Below are 13746 nucleotides of genomic sequence, written 5' to 3'. Positions count from 1 at the left end.
CCTTTAACACTGACTGTGTTAATGGGGGAATCAAGCTTGAAGGAAAGAAAATTGCAAAAGCATAATTCCCTACTTATTATTAACTCTTAACACTTTGGATTTCCCACTATTTTATGTCATGATGGCAATGGTCAGATACAGAAAGCAGTAAAAACTCTATTCAAAACGAAATATATATATATATATATATATATATATATATATATATATATATATATATATATATATATTTTTTTTTTTTGGGCTTTACATATACTTGAAGAGTATTCTGTTCCTCCAGAGGCATTTCTACCTCAGTGACCAAAGAGACATGGGGGGGGGGGGGGGGGTTGATTCTTTGCTGTGTCTTGAGTCAAGAAGAATCTTTGTTTTTACCTCCTGGCCTCCGGTTGTTTTATGTTTCAGGGGTTATAAGTCAGTCATGCTTAGTATCAGTGTACTGGTTTTCCAATCTTGTTAGTGTCTGGTACAGCCTAATTGGGAATTATGTGAGTTTTAGCCCCTCACCAACCTTCCTAACTATGCTCATATATTCATCAAAAACATGCCTACTACTAGTAAAGTGACACTAAACAATTTCCTTATTCTTGAAAAATAATCCATACACATCCAATACTTAATGGCCCTGAAATCTATTTTTTATAAAATAATTTCTTACTGTGTTTTTCCGCCTCCTTGTAACATCCTCAATGAGATTCTGAATCTCTCCTTTTTTCCCTCACCTCTGTTTCTTTATAACGAGCAGTACACGTTAGTTTTAGTCATGTGCACTGCCCTGTACACACTACAAATCCCATAGTCCATGGTCCCTAGTCCATTTGGGAGTGAACAAGAATGGTTGGCTACGTTCCCACTTACAGTGGGACCATGGAGAATGAATGTAGCCATCCTTTAACAGGAAGTCAGATTACGGCACCAGAATGTTTTTTGGGTATGTGGAGAACAATAGAAGGAACTTTCTGGACTTAAGAATACATACTTGTAAAGTTTTTTTTTTTTAAATGAGGGTTTAGTGTCACTAAATTCTACCCCTCCAGTTTTAGAAAATTGAAACTAGTACGCAAAAGTATTCACAGCTAGGGGGTGTGGAAGGCAGATCATTGTACTGCACAAACACTATACTGTATGACATGTTCATGGCTATAACATTGTAGCTTTGTAGCACACAGTCTGCGAATGATTACTTTACTAAAAGCAAAAGGATCCTTTTTTTTTTTATTAACAAGGTTTTGAGGTCTGTGGAATTTAAAGATAATAGGTTTTTCTGTATTTTTATTTTAAATATGTAACTAAACCTATGGCCATAAAATGTAATTTTCCCTTTGTAAGTTTTGTTAAAAGAAATCAAAGCTGTGCTAAATTTTCTTCTTCTTTAACACAAATGTCAATAATTTATTACAAGTATCAGAAAAGGGGTTTGCTTCACTTGGAAAACTGCACAGCACAAGGTGCACATTAATTTACAAAATCATCATTCATTCAGACTTTTTAATTAGAAAAATGTCTCTCATTTTATCTTGTTGGGCGTTTGATGTTTGTAGTTTATATGGTATTTATAAAACCTACTAGCTAATTGTGGAAAAAATTTGAGTCATTTTGCTTACTCTGCAACAAACTGTTTTTCCTCTTGGTTCCCTATATGCATAAAATATTACTGGTCTCTTGAGATCAGTTGTACACAATTAATCCCATGCAAAGAGGTCATCCTTGTCTTAAAGCCAAACAGCATTACAAATTAAACATGGATGGTCAGGTTTAGGTATGTATAATTGTAACAACATACAACAATTTTCCATTCTGCTAATATTAAAACATTTGGTTTGGCTGGGGAGCAGACGGCTAAATCAGTTATGCAAGCTGAACAAATATTTACACCCCCCAGACACCCTACTTAGAACAGGATGGAAGTTTCCTTTGTCATGTCAGCAATGATGGTCTCTCAAGATTCCCTATTTACAATGAATAAAGAAAAGTCATTATTAGCTTGGTCCAGGCTGATGGGGTGGAAAGTTACAGAGTTGAACCATGATTTCAGAATCATACTTTGTGGGTTAGTGAACAGCTACAGCATGGGGAATTGTTGGTACACAGCACTGGTTTCAGCTGTAATATGTTATGGGTAGTAAATCATAGCAATCAAACATATTATAATCAGCATAGAGTTATCTTAAAGAAAATCTATGGTCACAACATACACTTTCATTAATAATATCAGCATTATAATAACAATACAAACAATAGTTATTTTTTTAACAATCCAATATAAGCTTACCTGAAAAAATCTCCTTTTATGTTGTGAGTGCTGCCTGTCTACTGCCCATCTCTTTCCACAACTTCCTGGATTCCCTGCTTGCTTTGCAGCTTCTCCTTTGATGTTTACTTTAAATTTCTAAGGACTACATACCCCATGGTATCTTGTTGCCGGCAAGAAGTCATTCCTGTATTTACCTCCTGAAATTCTTCCTTTCAGCACCTCTGAAATTCAGAAGGCATGCTTTATGAAATGTTTGCCACATCAGTGACTATAAATAACTTAAATTCAATGTGAAAATGGATATATGATTTCAATTTGACTATAAATACACTTTAATGAATAGTTAGTGCTTATGAACAGGGCCAGCCAAGTGATTTATTTGGAAAGCTCATTGACCATGTTCAAAATACAATGCAAGTTATTATAATCCCAAAAATAGAGATACAGTCTGACTGGTTTGGAAAATTTATATTTTACTGCACACAGCAATTTATGCACACCTTACATTATTTCATAAGTAAAGAAATATCAGTGTGGAGCTTAAACAAGCAGTTAAAATCTCTCATAAAGTCTAAAAATAAATTCCATTCAAATGACAATATAGGTATCTGAATTTGTGTACACATACGCTCTAAGGAATATCTTCTTGTGGAAGGGCACCCAGGAGCCCCATATTCAGACCTTTTTGCAAATATCAACTTTTTCCCTGTTGGTTCATAAGGCTGCTGGTCACCTCAGTTGACCCACAGCAAGGAGAAGTGAGCAGGAGTGATGGGCCAGCCCAGGGTATGAAAAAAGGCATGCTTTCCTATGCAGTACTGCTGGTCAGCTATTTCCATTGCACTATTAGGCCCTCCCACATCCTTGGCCACCAACTTTACATGTCAAACTTTTGCAAACTGGAGAAACATGAGGTAGAAAAGTGAAGGGAAATAGGTAAAACCTTTATAACCAGTTTCCTTATAGTACCGGTATGACCTGTAGCTTCATCCACTTCATCTAGCCACTTCAGGCTGATGGACTTTAAAGGCTTGGTTGCCCTGGATGACACTATGCTTGGTCATTTACAAACTTTGGGGCATTTGCTCTATAATGTGTTTTCTATAGGAGAGTTTTTATTCGTTTCCAAATTCTACCTGTAAATAACTGTATTCGTTTTTAATCATGGGAGGGCGGATAATATTAGAATTAATTTATTTTCTGACCCAGGCAACCTGAATACTGTTCTGTCAGTGCCAGCAATGCTTTAAAGTTTAACTTTTTTGCCAGTTAGTGTCAGAATGGATAGCATTTAGAAACATTACAAATTTCAAAAAGCTGGTAAACTTTCCTACAAGTTTTGGCTTTCATTACCTGTTTAATATTTTCTGTCCATTCTCAGTAAATTAGAACTTGTAAACTTGGATCTTTGCATTTCCAGCATCCTTTGTGTAAACTGCATAACATTTAAAGCCTAAGTCCAAATTGACTTTTACTTTAAATAGTGAGTTTTGGCCAGCTATAGCCAAAGAAACTATTTAAAGTGGAAGTAAACATGGAGTTGGGCTTTATTCATGGAGACTATCGGACACTGCTGCCACAGTGAATTACTAATACCAAAGTTCTGTGTCAACCATTCTGTCCCTTTTCATTTTTTTTTTTTTCCATAAAGAGAATACGTTTTTTTATGGCTGTCTATGTCCCCATTGAGAGATTTCCCCTCACTTGTTTTGCCTCTGGCCACCTCTTACTATAACATGAAGTGAGGAGGAACAATGGGGGGCTCGCTCACCCTTCTTATTTCTATTGAAGGCTAAAAAGAAATGTTTTGTCATTCCAGTTCACTATAACTTAAGACAGATATGCTGAGGAGTGGACACACATTAAAGCAGGCCTTCGCTCTCTTTAGGAAGTATTTTTCCTCCTTATCCCATGCCATTAAACAATCAGATATTGAATTTTTTTTTCTCCCCAAAATAATTGTTCTGTGGGTCTTTCTGGCTTTTCTCACCTAGGTGACAATGACACCTCCCGTTTTATGAAGCCTCCTGGGATACTTAAGCACCATACACACTAACAGGTTTTTTGCAGATTTTTTCCTTCAGATTTACCAAAACCATATAATATGAGGTCAAACCTGAGGCGTTTCAATTTGTATGCAATCAGGCAGTCCCTTGCACTAAAGGGTTTTGGTAAATCTGAAGACGAAAATCAGCAGAAAATCTGATAGTGTGTATGGGGCTTTACATTATGCATTAGGGTTATCTTGGGCCCACTTTGTATGTGCTAGGCAACATCTGACACACTGTGTATGTGCAGAGGCATGTTATCAGGGGGCTGGGTGCAAGAATCCAGTAAAGACATCCAGTTCCCCAATGACATAATTATAAATGTCAGTACAAGACCTGGTGTGTGGCAGCAGATCGACAGACTACATCAGACAACACTGGATTCACTAGGCATGTACAGTAGGTATTTTTTGGGAGGGCAACAAGTGGACAAGTTAAGAGGGAAGAAGGCTGCTGTTCTTTAGATATTTCCATGTGCAGATCTGTTAAGGGGATCCCAGTACGTGTTGATTTTGTACAGATGGGGTTATTGTTTTTGTGAAATAACACTGAGGTTATTTTATGTTAGCAGTTTAGATATAAATAGTGCTTAGCAAAATGAAGCTTAGAGCCTTTCTTGGTAATCAGTTCATCACAAAATCAGCAGGGGAATGAACCACGTAGACCCCCTCAAGCTAGCCAGGGGAAGCAAAGAAGTTCTGAATTTTTGCATGGGAAAAAGTAAAAGACAAACATTTTTTGGAAATTATTACTATTTGATTTACACTTATATGAAGTATATTGTGGTTGCAAGGAAGCACTGAATTTTTGCATCGGAAAAAAATAAAAGACAAACATTTTTTATAAATTTTTAAGTTACACTTATAGAAAGTATAACACAACTATGATGGGTTATCTTTTCCAAATATAAATCCTGGCCTGGCCCTATGTTTTCATCCGCCTTTGCTGTAAACATATTGTTTCTGGCCAACGCTAAAAGTTGTTTGGAGATAGGAGAGCTGGTTTGCATTGAGCACAGTCAATCTGGCAGAAGCAGGCTTTTCATACCAGCATATACTCAGAGCCAAAAGGCTGCAAGTGGATGGAAAGGTAAGGTGAAAAGGTATTCCATCACAGTGAATTTTTTTAGAGGCTCACATATATATTTTTAGTAAAATTATATATCCTTTAAATTTTTAAAAGGGCCCTGTTTGTGACAACTTACAATCTAAGAGGGAGGGAAAAATGATGCAAAAGATAATAGTGCAATTTTCTTCCGTGGTTGTAGGACAGAAAATCACTCGATTCCCCCATAAACACAGTCAGTGTTGATGGAGGAATTCCTCCAACAGAGCTTTTGTGAGGGGGGGCTCAGGGAGCCATCCCTGCCAGAAGAACACACAGTGATTTTTGCTAGCAGCTATAGCCACTTGCAATAATTGCATGAAAAATCCAACATGCTGGTTGTACCCAAGTTGATCAATCAATCAAAATGGGTACAATCAGCCTGCTCATACATTCAAAATCTCGGCTGGTCCCTGCTGAACCAGCTGAGATTCAAACCATCTATGGCCAGCTTAATTGTGTGGGATTTATCTGTATTTTCTCTGATGCCGCGTATACACGACCGGTTTTCCTACCGGAATAGACTCAGAAGGTTTTTCCGACTGAGTTCTGCTGAAACTGTCATGCATACACACGATCACACCAAAGTCCGATCGTTAAGAACGTGGTGACGTACAGCATGTACGACGGAACTAGAAAAAGGAAGTTCAATAGCCAGTAGCCAATAGCTTCTGTCTCATACTTGCTTCAGAGTATGCTTCGTTTTTGGTCCATCAGAACAGCATACAGACGAACGGTTTTCCCAATAGGAATTGGTTCCGTCGGAAATATTTAAAACATGTTCTATTTCTAGGTCCGTCAGAATTTTCGTAAAAAATAAGTCAGATGAGGCATACACACGATTGGATTATACGATGAAAAGCTTCCGTCTGACTTTTTCTGTCGGACATTCCACTCATGTGTACGTGACATGACTCGCTAGCTTGAGGGCCAGGAGAAAAATTTGATATTAGCTTGCTAATCTGTCAATCACCTGACCACAAACGGAGGCTCATTTATAAAAGGAATTGAGAATCTTCACAAAATAAAATGATTAAAGATTTACTTCAGTTACCCAATTATCTGAAAAGCAAATGCCTTGGGTCAGTGGACAGGGAGTGAGGTCAGCAGCTGACAGACTTCGGGAATATTAGGCACAGACTAACTAAATGATGCTAAATAAGGGGCAACATATAAATCTTTAAATCTGAAGCTGCATATTCTATTAATATAAAGCCCAACACATACAGTACATTTTTGTCTCTTTATAGTCCTGTACACCCTTATGATTTGTGACAGATTTTTGCTTGAAAATGCCCTGAACGGCATTTTCCTTAAGCCACTTCCTGTCCTCCCACTCCAGTCCTTTGTGCTGGTATAGCTGGGTTACAGCCACAACCACACACAGACTTGTATTGCAGAGGCAGGGAAGGAAATGTTTCAGACCAGCTTAGTACTGACAGCAGGGGGGATTGGTGCCTTTTGGACTGCACATATATTTGGAAAACCTTCCCAATCTCTATAAGGCAAATACAAATCTGTGAGTCAAAACAGATGTTGTTAATGTAATGTCTTTCTGACTGTATAACTATTTATGTGTCTTCAATTAGATTCAGGTTGCTACAAGTCCAATTGTAATTGGTTATTTTTTTAATGCTAGTTTGGATAGCTAAAATGTTTATTGACTTGATTTTGATATACCATAGATTTCCCACCCATGTAACATTTCTAGGCCTTGTTTATGTACATGTACAAGCAGGTTTCATCATGTCTTCTATTCATTATTCAATGATAAATGTAAGCTAGACTTTAGGAAAATGTATACATTCAAATTCTGTGGTTTTAACTAAAACAAAATGTGAAATGATCTCTCTCATGTGTGATGCTACAGCCTTTTCTTTCCAAGTCTGAATAAGTGAATGCTGTAATTGCCAAGACAGGAAACAGTGCTACATTGTACTGTGTTTGTGCATTATTCTGGATGAGTGGGTTACTACTGGCTGCGTTAGTTGTCTTTTAGTGGAAACGTTTTGTGTGTGAGGATGGAGAATGTAGCTGGAATGCAGCCTGTGACATGGCATTTCCATTTTGTTGACAGAATGAAAATGAAGAAAATAACAGCAAGAACATTCAGAGTCTACTGTGCACGCCTATCAAGAACGGAAAAAAGAATAAAGTTATAGGTATTTATTCCATTCCTACTTCTTATGCCAAACTTGAAAGAGATTTAAAGCTTAACCAACAATTAAAACATTTTTAAATAAAATCACCTTTTTGTGCTGAAACATACAATTGGTGGTATTACCTAACACACCAGTCCCTGTTGCCACCCAGTACCCAATCCCAGTACCATCAGACCTGACACTACTTCTGCCCTTCACACAATACACTCCTTGGGGGCTGTGTGGCCAAGCAAACATGGTGCAAGTATTGAAGTCACGGGGTGAATAAAAAAAATTCACATTTTCATAAAAATGCTTTAGCAATGGTAGCCCCCATAATTCTTTAACCCCCCTGGCAGTATTCCCGAGTCTGGCTCGGGGTGGAATTTTCATACCAAAAGCGGTATCCCTGAGCTAGACTCGGGACTGCATCGCTGGATCCAGGAGGAGGTTTACTTACCTTCTCCCTCGGATCCAGCGTTGTCTCCCCGCTGTACGAGCGAGCCGTGTCTCGCTCGATGCATCACATCGCCGATCTCCGTGCCCTGCGAGTGTTGCGGCGCACGGGGACGGAGATCGGCGCCAAATTCAAAAAAGGGAAACAAACAGTAAACATACAGTATAATGTAATCTTACAGATTACATTGCTGTATGTAAATATTTCACATCCCCGTTGTCCCTAGTGGTCTGCCCAGTGTCCTGCATGCAGTTTTATGTAATAAAAACTGTTCTTTATGCCTGGAAACTGGAGATTGTCCATAGCAATCAAAAATGGTTTTAGACCAGCTAGAAAACAGCGATAATAAATTGGAATCACTCGCAGAATTGAGCGATAGCGATTTGTGGGGAGATCCGTCATCAAATACTGAAAACTAATGACAGTGACAATTCTGCAACTGAGCAAATTTCAGTGTTTTTGATTTGATTACATTATTGAATAATTTTTATTATTGTTATATTATTATTTGGTACAATTATTTATAATTATTTATTATATTATAATTTATGATTTCATTTTTCAAACTTTATTATACCCGGGATGTCTGCTAGACTCTGGTTTGGACAGATTTAAGTGAGTTATTCCTAAGAATTGCAGGACTACAATATAAAACGCTAAATTTTCATGCAAAATAATGGTACCGCTTTTAGCACCTAAAATCAGAAATAATCGTACCGCCAGGGAGGTTAATGTCAGGTTTCCTTTAAATAGGTTCTGTGATCTTAAAGTAGAAAGAAAGAAGTGTATATTTTTAATTGGAGACAAATGTAGAGATAGTTTAAGAGTTGCCAAAGTCATGTTGTCAGTGGCTGAGTTTTACACATCTTTCTTTTATGCTTTTGTTTTAAATATGGAAGCTGAAGCATTAATTGTTCCAATAAAAATTGGAAAAAAAAGACAGTTTTCTGTATTTTCTTTATATGACTATTTCCTGGCATGTTACTACAGAAAGTCTGCTCTTGGAAAACTATTGTTTACTATGTAAAATAGAACACTGTTCTCCATTACAAATACTAGTTCATGAACAGAAGACTTAGGGCTCATACAAATGGACCTTTGCAGGTGCAAATCTCCTATAGCGTAAAAATCCTTGTGTTTTTCTGCTCCTGGTGGCATATACAGGTAGAAGTTTTGCATTCAGGGAATACATCATACACACGTGCAGGCAAACACTGATACAAGAAAGCATCAGCGTTTGCCTGAGTATGGCTGCATATAGCCGTTAAAGTCTTTGGCTTGCAGTGGGTGCCACCCTCGACTCCCCAGATGCAGAAAAATGGTGGCATTTTTACACTAGAGGAGAACTGTTCCTGCAAGCATCTATGTGTATGATCCCTTAAAAGAGAGGTATGGGCTATGGGGAAAAAAAACATTACACTTACCTAGGTGGATTCAACCATGATCACTCGGTTCTCTACCATTCGCTGTGAGCAGAGAGCCGTGAATCACCGCTTCTCTGCTCTGCCCCTCCAGAATTTGAGCGCCTGACTCAGAGAATGGGTGCGGCTGACTCAGGTGTTGGTCCAGGCTTCTGAGTGGACCTCAACCATATGTTTGGAGTATCTTCAGAGCCTGGAATGGGTCTGTGATGTCAGCTGACAGTGGTCTGAAGCCCACTGTAGGCTGAAACGAATCACAGGAGTACAGAAGAAACTGCACTCCTGTGACCCATAGGAGAGGTACAGCCAAAAAAGCTTTGGCTATACATCCCCCATTTAAAGTGCAGGCTTTGGCAGCCACACTGTATTAAGTTAAATCCTTTGTCAAGTACAGTGCACAAAATGAGAAAACTTGCATTCAAAGGAATAGTGTAACATATACTGTAAAAAGTAAGGGGAATGAAATGAAATGGAGTACAGCAAAAGGACCTTGTCAGGATAGAATTACAGGAATTGCCACACAATACCTTAAGCCCCATACGCATGTGCCAAATATCGGCCAGTATGTCAGCCTGTTCAACAGACATCGGCCGACATTTGGCCTGTGTATGGCAGCCTGTCTGTCGAAGGGGCATGACTGAATAACATCTGTCAATCGGCATGCAATAAGTGCTCTCAGCCTGAGAGTGCTGACCAGTGTGTTCTGTCAGGGGGGCAGAACGCCCATCACTCTGTCAGAACACAGTAGCTCAGCGGGGAGACTGCTGTACTAACATTGTATAGTTAGTACAGCGAGCTCCTCTCACGTTCCTCAGTTTGTTTTCGTTCAGCTTGCTGGGTTGAACAAAAAAAAAACTGATAGTGTGTACCAGGCTTTAGTTACAGACAAGAGTACTACAAAGACCTTTGGGCTAGTGCTAAAGACGGGCAATTAATGCACATATGAACCCAAAAACAAACGTTTCATATTTTGCAGCTTACCAGTCAATAGACGTGGTGGCTTGTTTTCATTTTTCAAACTTTTTTCCCCTTATTTTTACTTGGTGATTCTGCCAGTAACACACTTTCTGTCCTAAATGACATTGCTCACTTACCTTTTTGGTTTTAGGAGTTGATCAGGAATTGCGCTAAACCCAAGTTTATCCCTACTCTGCAGTATCTTACTTACACATTTAACCACTTGACTACAGGGCCAATTCTGACACTTTTCACATACATGTAAAAATCTGCATTTTTTTGTTAGAAAATCACTTATAACTCCCAAACATTATATATTTTATGAAAGTAGAGACCAAATTGGTGGTTGTTGCAATTTTTTATGTCACAGACATTTTTAAAACACACATTTTTAGGGAAAAAAAACGTTAATTTTAATGCACACAAACACAACATAATATCCAATTTTTGGTAAAATATTAAAGATGATGCTAGGCCGTGTCAAAAAGATACATAACATGCCACTTAAAATTGTATATACCCATGGAAAGGCGACAAACTACGGTACCTATAAATCTCCATAGGCAACACTTTAAAAGCCATTACAGGTTACCAGTTTTGAGTTAATCAAAAGGTCTGTTGCTAGAATTATTGCTCTTACTCTGACATTCGCTGTGTTACTACACATATGTGGTGCGATCGCTGTTAATGGGGATAGGGGGGCACTTGAATTTTTCCTTTAAATGTTATTTATTTTATTTAAAACTTTTTTATACAATTTTACAATTATTATTTTTTTTAAATCAACTTTATCACTATCACAAGGGATAAACAACAGCATGGGCAGGGACAAGTACACTTTACTGAGAGCTCTGGAGTCTATTAGACCGCAGACCTCTTCTCTGCTCTCAAAAGCATCTGAACAAACTGAGATTGGTTTGGGCAGATGCTTTACAAGCTGGTAACAGCTTGGACAGGGTAACAGCTTGTAGTGATAAAGTCTTTGTTGCTTACTGTTATTCACATCACAAAGGGGAGGCAGGTACGGATGTATTATCCTCCCCTCTCACTTCACAAGGACACCAAGCGGTGGCAATTCCAGGCTCCCCGTACGTACAGGAGAATCCTGGAAAATGCAGCAGGCAGTGGCAAGAGGGGGGCGGCCTTCCACACCCTTGAGAGATGCTCTGATCACTTTTATAGCAAAGCTCATTGCTGGCTGAAAATTTTGGTACTGGTATGATGGCTGCAGCTGCCGAAAATTGGAAAGAAAGAAAATTGCATAATGTATGGCCTGTCTAAGGCAGCCCATAGATGAAATTGTTCAATCCCCCCATCAACACAGTGTTGATAGGGGAATGCCTCCACAGAGCTATTGTGTTCTACTAGCGGGGGAGTCTTCCTGGCCAGCAGATCACAATGATTACTGCTAGTGGTAATCGTGTGTAAAAAATCTGATAGGCTGGTTGTACCCAAGTCGATCAATCTGCCTGCTCATAGATGGATCGATTCTCAGCTGGTCCCTGCTGACCCAGTTGAATTTCAATCATGTATGGCCAGCTTAAGAGTTTTAAATGCTTGTTGACAGTTCTCATTAGAACCAAATAAATTTCAGTGTACGGCAAATAATGTAATTTTTAACAAGTGGGTACATATCTTATATAGGAAAGATAGTGTTTTGCCCGTGTAGCCCTGGGCTCTTTTATACCATAATTATTGTGTTAGTGTATGTAACCCAAAAACGTAGTACATTGCAGCTTACCAACTCTTAGATGCTCCATTAAGCCAGGTTCACACATACACATATGCAAATTGGATGCGGGTTTCCCCATTTCCAATTCGCATGACAGGAGAATGTGACCTCCAAGGGTCCTGTCGTCATTGGTTCCAATTCAGGCAAAATTCAGATATGATTCGCACCTGAATTGGTGAACAGGGGTGAACCACAGCTGAAGCATATGTGAACCCAACCTAAGTCAGACTTGCCATTAATACACTTCCTGTGACACTCTATACAGGAGGAGCAGCAGCGTTGTCACCCATGGACAGGACTACAGAACATCTCCCCATTTCCATTGCATGGGGGTGTTGCAGTCTATAGTGAGTGCTGGCAATAATGCTAATACCAGCACTGGCAGAGAGCACTGAATGTTATCAGTTATCACAACCTTTTGTGGCAGGCTCAACAAGATTTATTTTTGCACTTTTCAAATGGATAAAACAAAATGCTTTTTATTTTATATTTACAAGACCCAAAGCGAGCAACAAAAAAAAAAGCGTTGGATACAGATGTAATATAAAAAAAAAATGTATTTTAATAACTCTGGGTGACGCTATACACCAATTTGTACTGACCTCTATCCAATATCAATATATCATTAGCTGAAAACATCCATAGTGTTATTTATTATTAATAATATTTGAGCAGATTATACAGCATGTGTATACACCAGTTTAATTAACTAATAAGAGATAATTGACACTTTTCAGTTGCAATTACAAACATTTTCCTTTAGTTATAAAGTTCTTGAATGTAGCAATGTCTCTGGTGGTACATTCATTACAGGAGTTTGCCAACTTGTAAACAAGGTAGAAGAAAATTCTGGCAAAATCAAGACCTTCAACAGAAACGATGAGCAATTTTTGGAAGCCTTTGCAATTTTCTGTGGCTTGGGGATCCAGAACACCCAGATGTATGAAGTTGTGGACAGAGCAATGGCCAAACAGATGGTGACATTAGAGGTGAGTGCACAATGAAAGGATTGTTCTTGGCAGACTGATGCAATGCTGACATCTTGCTGAAGCATTGAATAATTGTTGTCAAACACAAGCTTTTAGATACCCTCCTTAAGGATTTTCAATCTTCTGGCACTGTTGGCTTAAGTTTATATTCCAAACACCCATCTGTGTTCACCCGAAGCTGCATTCTGCACTGGCTGATATTAAACTTCTTAAGAATGCATGTCTTGACCCAGGTCACACTGCGAAGAAGTGTTAAAGGATGGATCGGAATCCATAAGAGGAATGGCAAGGAATTTATTTTATCACATTCATAAAGCTTGATACACACGTTTTTAATTTAGCTTATTCAAAAAGACAAAAGGCAGTAACCCTCAGCGATTAATTAAAACATATCCTTCTCTGACTTGGCTACAGTTAATAAAAATGCAATTGAATAGCATAGCAGAGCAGAGCACGTCACTGCTTTTTGTTTAGAATACACAGAAATTGTAAGTATCCAGCAGTGCTAATTAGATAAGACATTTTTATTATTGACTTACAGCAGTGCTGACCACTGCTAGGTATAGGGGGTCTCAAGTGTGGTCCCTAATATCAGCAAAGGGTTGCACAAATTTTGAAGTCATCTTGCTGAAGACTGCCAGAG

The 13746-nt window shown here is 38.6% G+C and overlaps 1 protein-coding gene across 4 annotated transcripts in view; it reads left to right on the top strand.

Annotated features, from left to right (window-relative positions):
* Positions 1-13746, top strand: part of PDE5A (phosphodiesterase 5A) — a 255717-nt gene that overhangs the window by 187193 nt on the left and 54778 nt on the right. For all 4 annotated transcript variants that reach the window (XM_077476828.1, XM_077476827.1, XM_077476826.1 and 1 more), the window contains exons 9-10: positions 7484-7568; positions 12928-13103. In XM_077476828.1, the coding sequence (XP_077332954.1) occupies positions 7484-7568; positions 12928-13103 (261 nt within the window). The remainder of the gene's footprint in view (positions 1-7483; positions 7569-12927; positions 13104-13746) is intronic.

This window comes from Lithobates pipiens, unplaced genomic scaffold, assembly GCF_037356315.1.
Source record: "Lithobates pipiens isolate NorthernLeopardFrog02 unplaced genomic scaffold, aLitPip1_a1.2 Scaffold_13, whole genome shotgun sequence".
NCBI classification, from domain to species: domain Eukaryota; kingdom Metazoa; phylum Chordata; class Amphibia; order Anura; family Ranidae; genus Lithobates; species Lithobates pipiens.
The sequence above is the reverse complement of the archived record's forward strand: the minus strand, read 5'-3'. Positions and strand labels throughout refer to the sequence as shown.